The 20,639-nt window shown below is 40.8% G+C and overlaps 1 protein-coding gene across 3 annotated transcripts in view; it reads right to left on the reverse strand.

The window, feature by feature from the left end:
* Positions 1-20,639, reverse strand: part of DOCK1 (dedicator of cytokinesis 1) — a 510,685-nt gene that overhangs the window by 16,155 nt on the left and 473,891 nt on the right. For all 3 annotated transcript variants that reach the window (XM_032224957.1, XM_032224956.1, XM_032224955.1), the window contains exons 48-51: positions 19,755-19,900; positions 17,508-17,706; positions 9,297-9,447; positions 1,466-1,611 (exon numbers count right to left, since the gene is read on the reverse strand). In XM_032224957.1, the coding sequence (XP_032080848.1) occupies positions 1,466-1,611; positions 9,297-9,447; positions 17,508-17,706; positions 19,755-19,900 (642 nt within the window). The remainder of the gene's footprint in view (positions 1-1,465; positions 1,612-9,296; positions 9,448-17,507; positions 17,707-19,754; positions 19,901-20,639) is intronic.

Consider the following 20,639-nt stretch of genomic DNA (forward strand, 5'->3'; position numbering starts at 1 on the left):
GCGAGCGATAATGGGTGTACCGAGGTACACCCATGTTACACCTATCCTCCGCGAGCTGCACTGGCTTCCTATTGGTCTCCGGACCCGCTTCAGGGTGCTAGTCATTACTTTTAAAGCCCTACATGGTATTGGACCTGGCTACCTGAGAGACCGCCTCCTGCCATTTACCTCCCAACGACCAATAAGATCATACAGGTTGGGCCTCCTCTGGGTGCCGTCGACTGGACAATGCCGGTTGGCACCTCCCCAAGGGAGGGCCTTCTCAGTAGCTGCACCGGCCTTGTGGAACGAGCTACCTGCAGAGATCCGGACCCTCACCACTCTCTCGGCCTTCCGTAAAGCGACCAAGACCTGGCTGTTCCGGCAGGCCTGGGGCTGTTGATTAACTTCCAGCCCCATTTGATGGAATGGATGTTGTGTTGATTTTAATTCTGTAATTTTAAATGTTCTAAATGCTTTTACTTGTTGTGAGCCGCCTAGAGTTCCTAGGGCATGGGCGGCATACAAATTCTATTAAAGTTTAAAGTTTAAAAAGCACATAACGACAAAACAATTTAAAACAACAGACACCCCTCATACATTCATTCTAGTCGGGGCCAGACCTCGACAGTGAGGTCAACAGCCCCAGGCCTGCCGGAACAGCCAAGTTTTTACGGCTTTCCTGAAGTTCATCAGAGTGGGTATGGTCTGGATTTCCGGGGGGAACTGGTTCCAAAGAGTCGGAGCAGCCACCGAGAAGGCTCTCCTCCGAGGCCCCGCCAGCTGACCATTGTATGGCCGACGGCATCTGAAGGAGGCCCAATCTATGGGATCTTACTGGCCGCTGGGAGGTATGTGTCAGCAGACGGTCTCGAATGTTTTGGGTGCCAAGTCTCTTTCCAGCAGCTAAACTAATGCAGGCACTCTGGATTTTGTATCGTGAAATAATTTTCCTTGCAATTGTTTCCAGATGGTATTTCTTTACGTTGCCACAAATCATCTCACAATATTTTCAGGCACTCTGGAAGCTTCAGGAGGAAAAAAAAGATGGATAACAGCAGTTCTACAAGCTCCATTTTGTTGACAAATGGATGTAGGGAACACCCATATACCCTGTTCTCCACTATATTAGTATACTGATATTACCCATATTTATCATGTTTTATTATCTGTCAGATATAATAATTTTACCATCAAAATATTTTGAGGCTGACAATTCAGCTTGTTTGCATGCTTTGGTCTAACATGGAAAAAAAATGTTAACTGTGCCTATGTGTCAGAATATAATGAATAGCTTCTAATTACAAACAGCAATATTTTCACTCAATTATTTTGACAAAATTGCCTGTTCCAGAAACAAAATATATGATAAAATTACTGGCCTTAAGATTGATCTTTAATTTGTTTCTGTGAATTACCCTATGAAAGTAATATTTCACCAAGCCAATAAATATTATGTAGACTCACTTCTAGCAACAGTGCTTACCCTTTGAGGTATAGGGGGGGAAGTGGCAGGGCTAATAGATTCATGGCTCTCCATGACATTCCCGTAATCTGCCATGACGCCTTTCAGAGGTAATGGTGGCGGAATGCCCATCATTTCCAAATTATTCATGCCATTTAGTTCTGAATCTGAAAATAGGGATGCAGGTAACAGCAGATTATTCACATTCACAGATAATCTATAATTTTATGAAATAAGATGAAACTTTTTTTTTAGTTTCACAAATTCCTCCCAACATCTCTTATTTGAAAAACGAAAGAGTAGCAAGAAACATCTAATAGGGTCTTTTTATCCTAATATGTAATTGCTAATCAAGTTGTTCTCTATTTTTGCTCAGAACACATTAGAAATTATAATATACGTCCTTGATTGTGACAAGTATGAGTGCTTTCGACATGCTGGGAGTGCAAGCTTTATAATTTGGTGGGGGGCAGAAAGATGCGAAGTTGAAAGGCCTCTTCATACATAAATTCAAGGTTAAATTCAACAGAAATAAACAGCGTATTTGTAACAATATTTGTTATGGTTGCTTTACCACATCCATAATAACTAGAAATGTCAAGACTTCCGTGGAATGATCACACAGCTGGGAGACTAATCAGCTTTCCTTAATGTTTGGTCCTGCAGAGTTAGCCATTACTAATCTTTGCCCCCTCCTTAATCAAAGTTGAAGTTGTGCCCCATTGCTCCTTCTTTGACGGAGCTGGTTAATATCTGTATCTCATCAGGTGGAAAAATTAGGAGCATTTATACTGCAAACGATCCTTCAATAACAAAAATGCATCATCTGAGATGGGAATTTCTAGATATTCATCTACAATATCAATGATTGAACCTTGGATGATATAGGAGAAATGGTCTACAAATGCTTTTACATATTATTATTATTATGAATACTACTATGAGGAAAGAATCCACTAAACCATCTCTTACACTTTTTTATCTATTACTTCTTAGTCAGTGATTATAAATGATTCCGTATTTTAGTTTTTTCCCCTAGGATACACCCAATTTAAAATGACTCGTCCTACGAACAATTTAAAGAATTAAATTTATAAATATATAATTTTACTAAAATGTTAGAAAATTACTGTAATGTAGAATGAGGTAAATAGCTACAGAGAGTCCTCAATTCATAACCAAAATTGAGCCCTAAGCGAGACAGTTGTTAAGTGACTTTTGCTCCATTTTACAACCTTTCTTGCCGCCACTGTTAAGTGAATCACTGCAGTTGTTAAGTTAGTAATATGGTAATTAAGTGAATCCAACTTCTCCATTGACTTTATTTGTCAGAAGGTCACAAAAGGTGATCATATGATCTTCGTACATTGCCACGGTCATAAGTATGAGTCAGTTGCCAAGTGGCTAAATTTGATCATATGACCATGGGGATGCTGCAATGATTATAAGTGTAAAAAACAGTCATAAGTCACTTTTTTCAGTGCCATTGTAACTTTGAATGGTCACTAAACAAATTCTTGTAAGTTGAGAACAGAGGTGGGTTCCTACCAGTTCGCACCTATTCGGTAGAACCGGTTCGCCAAATCTACTGAACCAGTTAGAAGAGGTTCCACCAGTGGACCCGGAAAGCAGGCCACACCTACAGAAGAGGTTCCCCAAAATTTTTGAAACCCACTGGTCCTTGGATATGATTATTCTACACTATCATGCTCATATTTATAAAACTCAGGGCCTCTGTGAAAGGTAAGGATGACTACTGCGTTTGTGGTGCAATCAGAACATTGCGGGTGTTGAAGTTGTTTTAACGCAAACCAAAGATGCCTTTTAAAAAACAAGTTTACATCCTATTCTTATGCATGCCAGTGCTGTGTGTGAGGTAATTCAAGGTGGTTCTGACAAGTGTCGTCGGCATCTTCATATCCGGTCACATGGGCAGCAAGCCACTCCCATCCGGTCACATAGGGCGGCAAGCCACTCCCACAAAGGACGCCACACCCACAGAGTAGGTTCGAACAATTTTTGAAACCCACCACTGGTCGAGAATTACCTGTATTGCACAGCTTCTGGTATCAAAAGGAGCAATTAATAGATTACAATATCATTGCAGATATATTCTATTTAGGGCCTTTTTAAAAAATTACCAGAAGTTTGTTAAAATCTTTAATTCCAAACAAGGCAAATCATACACAATTTAAAACGTGCGATACAAGTGCTTGTAAGCGAGGTGGCTAAAGATGTTACAAATCCAACTTCAAATTAGATTTTCCATTCTGTCTTTTAACCTATTGTACCTCACAAGGTAGTTAGAAAGAATAAACGGGGATAGGAAAGAATAAACATACACTGCCATGAACTCCTTGGAAAGGGGATCAGGTATATGTAGTTAAAGGAAAAAAAAAATGTCTTTCACCTGACTACTATTTCATTTTTATTTTCTACCTCAGAAAAGTAGTAAAAAGAAACTTCCTGAATTTGTGTTGGGAACCTGCATCATCGAGAAGCAGCCCATCACACTTTAACATTGTGCACATCCAGGGACGTGCAGTCAGGGGAGGCAGGGCCTCACCACTGTCATCGTGAAAAGAAAAAAAAAAATGTAAAAGGAAAAAGGCTGAGGTAGTTGCTGCCAGAGTCACAGTGGATGACTCTGCTTAGTGCTTAACTGTTTAGAAAAGCCTCTAAAAAAGTGTCCTCTACAGGAGGAGGCGGGAGAACCACGTGCCTCATTTAGTCTGTCTTTATGATCACTCGAGCAGAGTTAAGCAAGGGTTAAAAGCCGAAAAATTCCTTATGTAGATGAGGCACTTGGTTCCCTCACCTCCTCCTGTAGAGGGCGCTTTTTAAAGAGGCTTTTTTAAACTGTTAAGCAGAGTCATCCATTGGAGGCTCTGGCAGCAGCTAACCCAGCCTGACCTCAGCAGCTCTTGCCTTTTTCCTTTTACATTTTTACATTTTCATCATGGCAGACAAGAGCAGAGTTGAAATCCTCTGTGAAAAAGCTGGAAAAGGTATGTGGGTCGGAGGGAGGGGGAGGAATTCAAAATTAATGTAATTTGTAAGTAATTTTATTATTGTAAGTAATGTGTGTGTGTGTTTGTGCGTGTGTTTCTTTCTTCACTTTGAGAGAGAGTTTGTTTGAGAAGAGAGGGAAGGTGGTAGGAGTCGGAGAGGTAGGGAGGCAGCTTGTTTGAGAAGAGAGAGGCAGCCCACCAGCAGAGGTGAGCCGCCTCTACTTGTGGGCTGGCGCTTTCTTTCTTTTGCCGCTCGCCTCGATCTTGCCTCTCGCCACTCCGGGAGAGGAATGAGACCCCATTGTCCCACAGAGCCCACCGCCGCTTGAGCGGGGAGGACGAGGAGGAGGAGAAGAGCGGTGAGGCCTTGTGCCGGCCGGCTGGGTGGGGAATAGGTTGGCGGGGGGGGGGGCTGGCTGGCTAGGGAGGGGGGATCATGGCTGCTCAGCCCCCCCCACTGCCAGCAGCTTGGGTGTCCCGGCTCCGTCTGAGCTGAAGAAAGTGGAAGCGCAGCAGCGGGATTGTTCGTCGGAGGAGGAGGGCGAAGTGGCAGAGCACAGCAGCGGTGAGAAGCAGTTGGAAAGTGAAGGTCCGAACGCCCCAGCGCTGTATCCGCCATAGATGCGGGACGCGTCCTGCTCTATGGCGGACACGGCGCTGGGGAGTCCGAACGCCCTGTCGCTGTGTCCGACATAGGGTGGCTTTTGCCAGTTTGCCTCACCGGCCATAAACCTCACCACACGTCACTGTGCACATCAATCTCAAACTTTTTAAAGCTTTACTCTTGCAGACAACTGCCTTTCTGCAGTATTAAAAGACAGGAACTGATTGTGAGAAGTAGACAGGCCATTAAAGCCTGCCAAAGAGATAAAATCTCAGTCCTCAGATGAGGAAAGCGCACCTAACTGGTTCCAAAAGTACCTAGAAGTGGATTCTATATCCAATAAGCAAACAATTTATCTGAGCTTGGTCTCTGCTGCCAGGAAAATTCTGGAAATTGTAGTCTGCTCTGCAATACTGAATAACTTTATAGTTTCAGCCAATGGTGGGATTCAATTTTTTTTTACTATCGGTTCTGTGGGTGTGGTGTGGTGGGCGTGGCTTGGTGGGCATGGCAAGGGAAGGATACTGGAAAATCCCCATTTCCTCCCGATCAGCTGGGACTCGGGAGACAGAATAGATGGGGAAGGGGCCAGTCAGAGGTAGTATTTACCTTTTTCCCCAAATGGGGCAATTTTAAAACTAACTTTTTACTCTTCCTCACACATATTTTATTCTTTAATTTTCTTTCTTTTGGGACATTGCAACTTTTCACATGCTCAAAAAAAAACCCTTGCAACTTTTTTGTGTTGATGCCATTCAGTAATGAGACTGCTATGACTTAGCTCTTTTGTTCTTGCTTATTAATAAAAGAATAGAGCCCTTATTGGGTACAACTGAAATATTAAATCTGCATATGAGAAAAGGAGCAAAAATAAACTATAGGTGAAGTAAAGCCCGGGGTAGGTTTCAACCAGTTCGCGGCGGTCCCTGCGAACCGATTGGTCGCCGAACCCGGAAGTAAGTAACTTCCGGGAACGGCGAAGGGCGCGCCCGCCCGCCCGCGGTCCTTACCCGTTTTTGACAAGTTCTGCGCTTCCACGCATTCGCAGGACGCATACAGCGCCTGCGCGATCGTCCAGGAGCAGCTGGAGCATCACGCAGACGCTAGTACACATGCGTGCACCGCGCGCGTGCACAAGGACGCTGCCGGCCCTGTTCCAACCAAACCGGTTGGAACGGGGCGAGAAACCCACCCCTGAGTAAAGCATTCAGATGCCTTTAGATAAAAAAGCATACCAATATTAAGATGTATCCTTTATATCTCATTAAACAGTTTAGAATTATGTTTATTGGTGCGTCTGTTTAATAAAAAGCAATCATACTGTTTATTATTTCAACAGACTATCAATCTATTTAGTAAATGTTAACTTCTTTAAGAAATTGTATATAGTAATTACTAAATTCTTTAAGAACTTGTTTTACTGCTTTACAGTGGCCGAATAATCTTCCCTAATTTCTGGGAAGAGATAGGAAATCTGTATTTCTGCACAAATAATTTTTAATGGTCAAATCCTGGTATTGGCTACCGCCAGGAAAAAATGGACAAAATCTGTTGTACTTACCTATTTCTACTGTAACTTTTGCTGCAATCTCCTCCTTTTTTCCAGACTGTTCCATTTCCCTCTCCTCCCTCCGCCCCCTCCACCTTCTCCCTTCCAGGGAACAGATTGTTCTTGTCAGAAGTGATCACCTATTGAAGATTTCCTGCCTTAGTTCCTTTATTTTCCCTATTCTCGCTTTTTTTTTCCTTGTTAAAAATCAAAACTGATAACTTGGAAAGAACTTTCCCCCCTTCCTTGTATTTCTCTATTTAAACTCCTTCCATTTGCATGAAATAAGGCTGCCTAAAATCAGGCTCTGCAAATTACCTGCCCTTGTTTAGATAAAGAGTTGGATAGACCAGGAACCTGCAAAAGAATCTCTTTCCCATATATTCTTACTTCCTCTCTAATAAGCCTTTATTGACTGATTTATATTAAGCAAATACTGTATCTATAGCAACGTGGGTTAATCAAGAACCTTGGGCAACTAACGAAAAACCAAGCAGTCAAAAATATAGAGAAAATAAATATGGGACTAAGAAACTCCAGATAGTTTATGACTGAAGAAACAAGGAATGATATAATCTGTTTAGAGTTAGCCTAGCAAAGAGGAGTTAAAGCTCAAATGAAAGATGATACTAACTTTTTTTTTTAAAGTTTATCTTAGAATATCCTTGTTAAAGATTTATATCCTGTATTGGTTCTGGGAAGCAGAGGGGGGAGGTTGGCGGGGAGTTGGGTGGGGAGGGGAGGGGGAGGGAGGTAAATATTTCTAAAAGTTTTTTTAAAAAAAAATTTCAATAAAAAAAATAAAATATAGAGAAGGCTACCCTTAAAAATTCTTTAAAGCATAAAAACCCAGCGTACACAAAGGTCTCCACTAACATCCTCACCACAGTGCCTGATGAATAGCCAAATATTCACAGCCATCTCAAGGTGAAGCTGTTTCATAGGACAAGTGTCCTGACAGAGAAAGTTTCACCAAGCAACATTGCTTCACAAAAAGGAGCCAGAGCATACCCACCCTGACAGATGTAGTGGAATGAGATAAAGCTACTGGAGATGGGAGTAACCATGCCATGGCTTTAGAGAACTAGCACTTCGAATTGCCCACCAAAAAAAACAAACACTCTTAGCTATGGTGATACATAGGTGTGGAGGGCGCCATGACTCACCAGTTAAAGACAATGAGCTTGTCATGGACCAGGTTTGAGACCCGAGTGCCATGTGACAGAGTGAGCTCATGTGCCTTAGCATACAGTCATGCTGCTCATATAACCATGGAAATGCTGGCTCCTTCGCAGTGGTGGGTTCTGGATCCCGTTCCAACCGGGTACGGGTGGAACGGGCCCGGTGTCACCCACATGGATGACCACATGGATGTGTACCTGCCCGCGACGCCTCTGCAAACCTCTGTGATGCTCCAGCTGCTCAGCGGACCGTTGGATAGGCACCATACGCACCATGCACGTGTGTGGAATGCCAAAGGCTTAAAGGACAGGTAAGGAGCTCAGGCGGGCAGGTGGGCCTCCAGAGCACCGTACCGGAACAGTACCCAGTGCTCCAGGCAGGCTCTGGTATGCCCGTACCGGGGCGTACCACCTGCAACGCACCACTGCTCCTTCAGCTAAAAAACAGAGATAAACACTGACCCCCTAGAGTCTGACATCACTCTAAAGGGGAAACATTTACTTTTACTTTTATGTGTGCATACACGGTGCACCCCAACTTCATGCCCTGCTGAATTTTTGAAGGTGAAGTTCCAAAACCTTTTCAAGGGTAGCCCTATGTAGAGAGTATTGCAACAATACAACTGTGAAGTATTTAAAACACGAATGACTGTGAGTGGTAACACTCAAACTATGAATGGATAAATGTGGTACATAAGATGGATGCAAAAAACCTCCTGGCTTCCATTTACTTCCCAACCGTGATCCTGGGAAGACTCCCAAATTGCACACCAACTCTAAATAGGGAAATGTTACCCAGGGAAATGCAAATAGGAAGCTTTGTGTAGATATTAAATAGGAGCAGGGAGACAGCTGTGGCATCTCTCAAAGCAGAGGCATGATACAATTATTTCTTTTAAACCCAAGGTCAATATGAGTGTGCCCAGTGGTGGGTTTCAAAAATTGTTCGAACCTACTCTGTGGGTGTGGCCTCCTTTGCGGGAGTGGCTTGCTTCCCATGTGACCGGATGGGAATGGCTTGCCGCCCATGTGACCAGATATGAAGATGCCGACGACACTTGTCAGAACCACCTTAAATTCCCTCACACACAGCACTGGCCTGCATAAGAATATGATGTCAACTTGTTTTTTAAAAGGCATCTTTGGTTTGCGTTAAAACAACTTCAACACACGCAATGTTCTGATTGCACCACAAACGCAGTAGTCATCCTTCCCTTTCACAGAGGCACTGAGTTTTATAAATATGAGCATGATAGTGTAGAATAATCATATCCAAGGACCAGTGGTGGGTTTCAAACATTTTTTGGAACCTCTTCTGTAGGTGTGGCCTGCTTTCCGGGTCCACTGGTGGAACCTCTTCTAACCGGTTCGGTAGATTTGATGAACCGGTTCTACCGAATAGGTGCGAACTGGTAGGAACTCACCTCTGAGTGTGCCCCTGACAGACATATTCTATACATTTGTTTATGAAAATAATACAGCCAGACACAATTTTTTTGAGACTTACTGGGCTGTAAAGTGAACGAAAGCTTGGTTCTTGGAGTGATTGGCGGAGGAATACTTTGAGGAGGTGGCAACGGGGAAACAGATAACCGTTTTTCACTTCCCATAACATTAATAACTTGGCTCTTTGGTCTCTGTGGTCTCAATGGGCTGATCTGATTGGGAAGAAAAACAGAATGTTAGACAATTTGAAGTATATTTTACCCCAGAAATGAAAAACAGTGGTCCACAACATACTGGTAAACTATACTTCTTAGCATCTCTTACTATTGGTCTTGATGGTTGATAGAGTTGTAATTCAGCAATATCTAGTAGGCCAAATTACATACTACAATTGCCAAGAAATACAATAAAAACTAATTTGATCTTAGAGCATAGAGCATTGGATATAAGAAAGAAAACATGAATTTATGAGCTTCAACATTGTGTTGTGTTCCAATATGCACATCATAATGTCATAATGATAAGTAAAAAAGTTTTTCTTTCAATGCAACATTATTCAGTCAAATTAATAAAATAGCATTAATAAAAGAACCTTGGTGTGTCCTTTTCCAAAGATACGATAGATTTTTCCCTAGGTTTCTTTTAGATAATAAAATGTTCTGTACAACTAGCAGATTAAAAGATAGATGAGGATGAAAAATATTTCTATAATGATTCTAATCTTTATGCTACAATCATCAACTAATGTTGAGTTTTCTCATTCAGGCCACTAAACCGCATAATCTTGACTAGTATTTTTAGTTACTGGTGAAACATAATACAGATAGTATAGTATAGTACTGAATTATCTGTGTTAGGGAAACTATAGAGCTTCTAATAAGAATTAGTGACTGATATACAATGGAAATGCATTTATAATTTGTCATGTCTCTTAGAGTAAAACCGTGCTACTGCATTTTTTTCCTGTTACTGAAAACCAAAGATATGTTGACCTGGGGGCACTCAGAAAGCAGTCTTATCACTTCCAGGAAGTTATTTATCCCACTTGCTTCCAAATTTCATTTCAGAACATCTTCCTGTACATCTACTGTCCCTAAATCTCTATGCTTATGCAGACTTTTTGTGATTATTTTTCAATAAAATATAGAAAGGTACTATATAAGGTGACCAGACGTCCCGCTTTTGGTGGGACAGTCCCGATTTTGAACAATTTGTCCCGCGTCCTGTGGAGTTTTAAAAAAGTCGCGATTTTTTAAAAAAAAATTTAATCACCCCCCCCCCCCCCGGTCAATGGTGTCCCTCTTTACCAATGTTAAAATCTGGTCACCTTAGTACTATAGGTGCATAGACCTGTTTTTATACCATAAGTTATAAACGTAAAACTCCAATCTTTTTTCAGCCAAAAAGATGCAAACCGCCACAGTGGTAGTTAAATAGATTTATTTACTTGCACCCTTCTCAAGCTAAATAATTTCAATAGATGCTTAAATACAATTAAGCATTTTTAAAAAAAATTAAAACCACACTTTCTAATAGAAAAGATTGATCTGCAAACTGTTGGAATCAGAACAACAATCTCTTATCCTCTTTGATGCAGAATGGAGAAGAAAATCGAGAAAAAAAGATTTGCTATCCAATTATATGTCGGTCCTCTGATTCTCAGGTATAGAAAAATGGCAGACAGGATAATATTTTTAATTAATAAATCTTATCTGCATAAGATCAATATTTTCAGGAAAAGCTAAGTTTTAAAAAATTATAGTAATATCTGTATTAAAAAATAGTATATTGTAAAATAAATTGCAGCCCTATCCAGTTAATACAGCATTGTGATGAACTGAGATTCAGATGACTCTGAACCTGAAGAAGCGGTGTCAGCTGAACTAGTGGAATGTCAACCTCAGGAGATACCAAGGTAGGAATCCCTTCAGGCTGATCAAATACAGGCACCATCAGAACAGTTGAAACAGATGATGACTTAGATATGCAAAATATATGAAGAATGCACAGTATAAAAAGGCTACTATAAATAGGGAACTGTTTCTTCTGTTTCTTTTATTTGATGTAGCACAAGCTAGAGAAGTAGCTTTGCAACAAAATTAATCAAAAGAGGAAGATTTTTATGAAGTTGCCAAAGATCTGGAATAACAAAATTAATTAATTAATTAATTAATTTCTACGATTTATAGGCCGCCCAATCCTGAAGGACTCCGGGCAGCTTACAATGAAGAAAAAAAAGTAATAAAAATGAAAATAAAAACAAGTTAAAATCAACACACATACATTCGTTATGATCGGGGCTGGACCTCAACAATGAGGTCAACAGCCCCAGGCCTGCCGGAATAGCCAGGTTTTAACAGCTTTTCTGAAGGCCATGAGAGTGGGTAAGGTCCGGATTTCTGGGGGTAGCTCATTCCAAAGGGTAGAGCAGCCACAGAGAAGGCTCTCCTCCGGGGAGCCGCCAGCTGACATTGTCTGGCTGACGGCATCTGAAGGAGGCCCAATCAGTGGGATCTCACCGGCCGTTGGAAGGAATGTGGCAGTAGGCGGTCTCGCAGGTATGCTGGCCCTAAGCCATGTAGGGCTTTAAAGGTAATAACCAACACCTTGAATTGCGTCCGCGGAGGATAGGTATAACGTGGGTGTACCTAGGTACACCCAATATCGCTCGCGCGGCTGCATTCTGGACTAGTTGCAGTCTCCGAACACTTTTCAAGGGTAGCCCCATGTAGAGTGCGTTGCAGTAATCCAGCCTTGAGGTCACTAGGGCGTGAGTGATTTTCAATTTCCCAGTTAAATTATAGTATGCATTTTGTGGGTGGGTATTTTATGTTTGGAGTTTTTGAAATGTAAATTCATAGCCAATTTGATTACTACTACTTGGATCTCCCTATTCATCATAAGCTTGATTCATAGCTCATATTAAGTCATAGTTTATTTAGTAAAGTATCACAAGTTACTACAAGTGCATAATTATTGGATTAATATAATATGTTAAACTCTAAACAAGTAAGTAACATAATGTGCAATATGGGAACTCAACCTATGTTTGACAAGAGATATTAACCTCTTTAGTTTTAGTTTATGTGACCAGTACCTGTACTGAGACTTCCAAAGGATTATTATGTTCATTTTTAACAACTATATTGTGAGTATTAGGCTTTGGAGCTTGCAAGAGTGCTGAATCTGTTGTAACTCTACAATGCAAATGGCAAAAATAGCAAGAGGCTATCATGTTAGCCCTGTAAAACTTGACTAGGTTACCCATTTGTTTCTGAGTGCAGCTCAGGAGTTATATTTAAAGTCTTAAAAATTTAGTAGGATATATAATCTCCTAAATTTTATCCCAATTATTTTTAACTGCATATTTTGCCATGCTTTGACTGTGACTTTTTTTCTTCTGGCTGCTTTATTAATTTTATTGGATGTAACCATTTTAACCAATGGTGAGTCACTCAGCACTGTTTAATTGGATAATAATAATAGTAATTTATTAAACTTGTATGCTGCCCAATTCTCAATGACTCCGAGAGTCTCACAACAAAGTGTCTGTGTGTGTGTGTGTGTCTTTTATTAATAGCGTTATTAATAGAATGTGTGCATGTACAGGCAAACATTCAGAATAAAGAGTGAGATGTTCAGGGAGAACCTAATGAAACTATTCTGGAATTGTGCTAACTAGGCAGGGTTTTCTATATAGAATCAGTATATAATAATATTTCTAAGCTTAACAAAGAAGTCCAGGTAACAGGTGAATCATTTACAGTACAGTTAGTGCCACATTGTGGGAAATGACTCTCTACAGAAAAATATATCATCACTATGATATAAGCGTGAATGCAGCAACTATATAAGAGTATAATGAATACTTTCCACAGATCTGTAGCTTGAAAAGGAAGATGAGAGTAAACTGAAATATGCATACAATTTGTCATATATAAATATTTCTGATAATAGATGAGCCAAGGTGGCGCAGTGGTTAGGGTGCAATATTGCAGGCCACTTCAACTGACTGTTATCTGCAGTTCAGCGGTTCAAATCTCACCGGCTCAAGGTTGACTCAGCCTTCCATCCTTCCGAGGTGGGTGAAATGAGGACCCAGACTGTGTGGGAGATATGCTGACTCTGTAAACCGCTTAGAGAGGGCTGAAAGCCCTATGAAGCAGTATATAAGTCTAACTGCTATTGCTAATTTTTTTCTATTATTTATTGTTATTAGTTGTGAAGTCATGCCCAACCCATCATGACCCCATGGACAACAACCCTCCAGGCCTTCCTGTCCTCTACCATCCCCCAGAGTCCATTTAAGTTCATGCCAACTGGTTCAGTGAGTCCAACCAGCCACTTCATTGTCAGCTCTTCTCCAGTGAGACCTTACACCCACAATAATTCCTCTGCATGATTTTAAAATAAGGCAATGAAGAGGGACCATAAAATTATACACAAGAAGGCGTTAATAAAAATAATGCCATTAAGAACAAAGAATGAAAATCAAATCTGTTAGAAAAGATATTATCAAAAAGTTTGGAATAACATACACACTCCTCCACACACTTAGACTTTAAACTATTTTATCTCCACAGCAACTTTTGCTTGAAAAATTATGAGGTGTCAATAACGAGCCATTGAACTGAATGGCTAAATGAGAAATTTCATTTTTTATCTATCTAGTTTAGAACTGTCTATTTCGGAACCATCATACTACCTCCAGATATATAAATCCACACCAGCTGTAAATGTAATACAGCTGTTTTCTATTTCGCCATATAGAGATAAAGTAACCAACATTTGTTTTATTTATTGGTTTTACGGTTGTTGTATGCTGTCCAGAATTGTTTATGGTGGATGGCCATATAAACCTTTTACATAAATAAAGCCTTTCATACAAATTAGCATGAACAGAGAACACTTTCCTAGATTACCTAAGACCTAACAAATTGCTGTTATATAATGAAAATTTGAATTTAAGAACTGCTGTTGATATCCATGCAATCACTTGAAGTTGTACTCAATTCAAGGGGCCCTACTAAAACTCTTAATAAAAACTAAGGACTACAATCGATACTATGTGAAGAAGTTTCTGATAGCACAGCAGGACTTTTATCACTTTCATCTTTCCCTCTAGTCCTGTGTGCATAAACCACAACCTGCTTTGGAAGATTTCCTGTCTCTTCAAACCAGGTTTAAGAAAGAGAAAGATGGAATCCTTTCCCTGGCCTGATGACATCCATCAGCAGAATGGTCTCAAAGCACCAGAGTAATGATACTTTTCCTTACCCTAATGACTTTGCAATGTATTTTACACAAAGACTGAAGGCTCTAAGAAGGAAAGAAGAAAGAGTTTGTACTTCTACATTCTCAAGGTATCCTACACTTTATTAACGGCATTATTTTGGTTATATGTTTGTTATTTATGTTAGGGGTTCCACCACAAATGCGTGAACGAGAAAAGCGCGCCTGACTAAACCGCGGTGACAAAACCGCGGTGACAAAACCGCGCCGCCGAATGAGCGCTGAAGTGCGCTGACAACAGCGCGCCAACAGAAGCGCGCTGTAACCTAACCTTAAACCTAACCCTAAACCTAACCCTAAACCTAACCCTAAACCTAACCCTAAACCTTACCTTAACTTAAATCACGCTGTTGTCGGCGCGCTGTTGTCGGCGCGCTTTTGACATCGCGGTTTTAGCGCCACGGTTTTGTCGGCGCGCTTTTGACATTCGCGCTTTTGTCGGGTCACGTATGTTAGTAAGAGTAATACAATACAATTTCACTTATTTTTGCCCTTGGTTAACTCTAAGGTTTAGGCTCCCTATTTCTGCAGCACACTACTGGTCTCTACGTAGTATACAGAAGGACAGCTTAGAATAAATGAGAACACATTATAACATTTCCCCAACACTAGAATTGACATGAGATTTTCCTAACACAGAACGTGTGACAATCTTCCTAAAGGATACATATGTTTATAATTGTATTAATCTAGAGGCAACTGTGCATTTAAAACATGGAGAGTATAGGGTATGTTACAACACTCTTCATTTGCTTATTTTCATGTATTGTGTGCATGAGACACCATGCATTTTATCCTCCCCCCCATATAGAAAACTAAAAAAATTAAACAATACAATATTTAAATGCATCAGCAGGCAACTATTTGGAAACAATAAGGCATTTTGTAAAAATTACCCTAAATGCAGTTATATGGGGCTTCTTGATATTTATGCTTTTTTTCTACTTCTTCAGTACAAAAGGGCCTCTAGGCAGATACCACTAATAAAATACCACCACAGATACCACTAATAAAATAGTTGGGGAAACATCACAAATGGAGTCCTCTCGCCCACTGCCATCCAGTCCAGATTTGACAAGGCCCTCACCAACTGACATGAGAGCATGGATTAAGAAGATACAGGCTCCAAGATCCCTTCCAACTCTGGTTGTCCTTTACTATTTAAGTCCCAAATCTCATGATAAATTGTAAACCCAGATTAATGTAAAATACACTATATTGCCAAAAGTATTCGCTCACCCACCCAAATAATCAGAATCTGGTGTTCCAATCACTTCCATGGCCACAGGGGTATAAAATCAAGAACCTAGGCATGCAGACTGTTTTTACGAACATTGGTGAAAGAATGGGTTGCTCTCAGGAGCTCAGTGAATTCCAGCATGGAACTGTGATAGGATGCCACCTGTGCAACAAATCCAGTCGTGCAATTTCCTCGCTCCTAAATATTCCAGAGTCAGCTGTCAGCTGTATTATAAGAATGTGGAAGTGTTTGGGAACGACAGCAACTCAGCCACGAAGCGGTAGGCCACATAAACTCGTCCAACATCAGTGTGCGACCTCACAAATGCACTTCTGGAAGAATGGTCAAAAATTCCCATAAACATACTCCTGAACCTTGTGGACAGCCTTCCCAGAAGAGTTGAAGCTGTTATAGCTGCAAAGGGTGGACCAACGTCATATTGAACCCCATGGATTAGGAATGGGAGGTCACTTACAGTAAGTTCATATGCGAGTAAAGGCAGGTGAGCGAATACTTTTGGCAATATAGTGGACATCTACTGTGCCGCAAAGAAGCAAAGCAGCAGTGGTGGGTTCTGGATCCCGGTGCAACCGGTACGGTGTAACAGGGCAGGGCGCCCACCACATACATGTGTGCAGCAGGCGGTGTACGCTCCATGCGCCTAAGCCCCGATCGGCTCAAATACAGGTAAGGAGGGCGGGAGGGCTCTCCGGAGCACTGTGCCGGAATGGTACCTGGTGCTCCCAGCAGGCACCGGTACGCCCGTACTGGGTCATACCGGTCGTATCCCACCACTGCATAGCAGTTAGCCAGATCGGTGTTTTTAAAGATTCTGTGCTGGTTTCTCTGAACAGCAGACAAACTAGACGAAGCTGTAAAATAATTGTTTACAATAGTTGGATGTAACAGTAATTTCTTTTTATTCTCTCACACCCCTATACGGATAGGGATAATTGCAGATTCTTTTGACTGTGCTTAGCATACTTCCTTTAAAGACTGAATATAATTTATGATCATTATAAAGTTTATGGTAGGCCTGGAAAAACTTATTGGATACTGATCAGGGGTGGGTTTCTCGCCCCGTTCCAACTGGTTCGGTTGGAACGGGGCCGGCGTACGCATGCGTGCACGCACGCAGTGCACGCATGCGTACTAGCGTCTGCGATGCTCCAGCTGCTCCTGGAGGATTGCGCAGGCGCTGTATGCGTCCTGCGCATGCGTGGAAGCACAGAACTCGTCAAAACCGGGTAAGAAACGCGGGCGGGCGGGTGGACCCTTCAGCGTTCCCGGAAGTTACTTACTTCCGGGTTCGCTGACCAACCGGTTCGCGGGGACCGCCGCGAACCGCCTGAGACCCACCCCTGATACTGATTAATCTCCACTCCCTGAACTCTCTTTAAGATGGCACAGTATAGGCTTAAAAATACATATGGGGATAAAGCTGCATAATTTTCCAAATGTCAGCACATGGGATGCACTATCTGATCACTTGGCTAAATGATCTATAGAAGAGGCTTCTTCAAGCGAATATACTAATTATTCTGCTTCCTCTCTACGTTACATTCACAAGGATTTATAAGTTTGGAGATATTCAAATCAGCCCTAAATGATATAAACTCCTTAGTGATGATGCCAGATCCTAAGAGTATAACCCCCCCGCCTCTTCCAGCATTTTGACAGATTGAATTCTGATATGCACAAGTTATTTTTTTAAAATAAAGTATGACTAATTATAATTACAGTTTCTGAAAGTATCACTGCTTCAGACTGCTGCAGAGAGATATCAGTTGATTTCAAGTCTTTCTCAAATATTTCTTGGTGTTTGCTGTTTCTTTTTTCTTTCTTCTTTTCTTTCTTATCTTTATCTGAGTCATCTTTATCCAACTTATCTTGTGATCGAGAATGCATCTTCTTTGGCAGAAGGGGCTCAAGAACAAACCTAAACAATATTAATTTTTTTTAAAAAAACATGCAGTTAGTACCACGAAAGCACAGTTCTTTCAGCATATTAATTCTACTTCAATCAAACAAGGAAACATGCAAAACATGTTTGTTTACAGATACGTACTATATGCAAATATACATTCAGAGATTTTAATTCTCTAGGATTATTTTTCAAAGCAGTTTACAATTCGGCATTGCATTTTGCCAATCAAAGAACATTGGAAAAGTCTTTTTAGTAAAAATGCAGCTGATGACATCAATCATCCTTATAAGTGTTCCCTGTGGTTACTTCTTCTTTTTCAATCACATGCTAATGACACCTATATGGAAATGATAGTTGATAGTTGATAGCATCACGGGATATACTCATATTGTCTGCTTTTAAGAAAGCAATCACACTGTAGTAATTGTGGAAAAATTCCTGCTCTAGATTAAGGCATAACAGAACTTTTCTGCCAAAAAGTATTTCTCTGCTATCTATTTGCTGTAAAATGCAAATAGGCATGTTTACCTTGGACTGGATTGGATTGGATTTATTAAATTTATAGGCCGCCCAATCCCGAAGGACTCCGGGCAGCTTAGAGAAAATAAATTTTTAAAAAGGGTTAAGAACAAACAGAAAACAGATTAAAAGAAGCACATCATGCATCCAGTCTAATCAGGGCTGGACCTCGGTCGAGAGGGCTGGACCTCGGCCTGCCGGAATAGCCAGGTTTTGATAGCCTTTTGGAAGGCCATGAGAGTGGGTAGGGTCCGGATCTCTGGGGGTAGTTCATTCCATAGGGCCGGAGCAGCTACATACAGAGAAGGCCCTCCCCCAGGGCGCCGCCAGCCAACATTGTCTTCCCCAAAGAATAGCCAGTTTAAACATAGTTTTGTAAATGCACAGGTATAACTGGTTCTATTTTTTAAAAATTCTGTGTACTTTTACATGCCAAGTTAAAGAACGTATCCAAAACGATTTATAAAGCTAATGTAAATACTACTGCTGAATGCCTATATTTATTGTGTAAACAATGGCAAGAGTTAGTGATAAAGTGTCTGGGTCAAAATTTTGCATTCCACAAATATGTAGGTAATTACTCCCACTTCCTCTGTGCAATGGGACAGGGATCATGGTGTATGCAACATCAAACCGTGACCCGACAAAAGCGCGAACGTCAAAAGTGCGCCGACAAAACCGCGGTGCTAAAACTGCGATGTCAAAAGCGCGCCGACAACAGCGCGCCGACAGAAGCACGATTTAAGTTAAGGTAAGGTTTAGGGTTAGGTTTAGGGTTAGGTTTAGGGTTAGGTTACAGCGTGCTTCTGTCAGCGCGCTGTTGTCGGCGCGCTTCAGCGCTCATTCGTCGGCGTGGTTTTGTCACTGCGGTTTTGTCACCGCGGTTTAGTCAGGCGCGCTTTTGTCGTTCGCACATTTGTGGTGGAACCCATCAAACTAGTGATAAAACAAAACAAGCAAAACTAGTAGAGAAATTAACCCAACCATTTAATATTTTAACATTAAATAGGTGAATTTTAAATATTTTAATTTTAAATATTAATATTTTAGATCAGGGGTAGTCAACCTTTTTATACCTACTGCCCGCTTTTGTATCTCTGTTAGTAGTAAAATTTTCTAACCGCACACTGGTTCCACAGTAATGGTGATTTATAAAGTAGGGAAGTCAATTAAAGTAAAAAAAGGAAAGTGCTTCAGTATTGGACAAAACCTCTACCGCCCACCATGAAAGCTGGAACGCCCACAAGTGGGCGGTAGGGACCACTACCGCCCACAGGTTGACTACCACTGTTTTAGATAAAAAGAGGCTGAAAAGAATCTTCAGGATAAATATCTTTTTTCACTGTCTAGATATAAGAGTGATTTTCAATTTGCCTGTATAGTTTTATGAAATAAAAGCAAATAACTCCAGAATGAACTAGCAAAATAGACCTCTTATATCTTGCACGTCATGATAGCCTCTTGTAGCTTAGATTCGATTTTAAAAAAGATAAAGAAAAGGGTGTAGAGCAGAACTATAGAACACATTGTGGTGTGTTTACCCATCTGAGCCAGGCCTAGAAGGAGCGCTGTCAGAAGAGATGGAAGAAATTGAAGCAACAGATAGTGGCCTTGAGGACGATGGCATTGTGAATGATCGAACCATAGACCTTGGCCGACAGCCTTGTCGGTCATCTACTGATGAGGGCTGCAAAACAAAACAGAAATAAAATCAAAAAATAACTTCTGTCACAAAGACATAATAAAAAAAAAATGAAAAAAAAAGTATGGTGACTTCATCAGATCATTATTAAGAGCACTGTTACTAACTGGAGTTCCAAAGTTATGACTTATAACGCTCTATGATAGCCTTTCTTCAAGAAGGGTATTTCAAATAACAGTTGTTATAATTATAATTACACTCAAATTTGACAGACATTGGTCTGTGTGTGTAGAGTACGGAGCTAACCATGAAGAAGAAATACAATAATGGTTAAGTAAACAATAATTTATCCCTGGAAAGAGGGAATGAGAAAGAACTTATGTTTCGTACAGTCCACATATATTCTATGAATATTTAGAGAGTTCATTTTCATAACATAAACTGCATGTAAAAAATTGAAAATCCACTAGTGAACACAAAAATCATTATTATTATTATTATCAACAACAGAATTGTATCACAGCGGCCAGTTGTTTCACCGGATTTGGCATTGATTACTAGTCGGGCCCCACCACCCAGGGGCCTAGGACGTCGTAACGTATTTTCGTTATATCCGTGCAGATCCAAGCAGTGCGGCTTTTTGCATTTGACTGATGGTGATTTTGTCAATTTTTAACTGTTTTAAATGTAATCCCAGTGCTTTTGGAATAGCACCTAGTGTGCCAATTACCACTGGAATTACCACTGCTGGTTTGTGCTATAATCGTTGAATTTCGATTTTTAA

This window comes from Thamnophis elegans, chromosome 10, assembly GCF_009769535.1.
Source record: "Thamnophis elegans isolate rThaEle1 chromosome 10, rThaEle1.pri, whole genome shotgun sequence".
Lineage (NCBI taxonomy): Eukaryota > Metazoa > Chordata > Lepidosauria > Squamata > Colubridae > Thamnophis > Thamnophis elegans.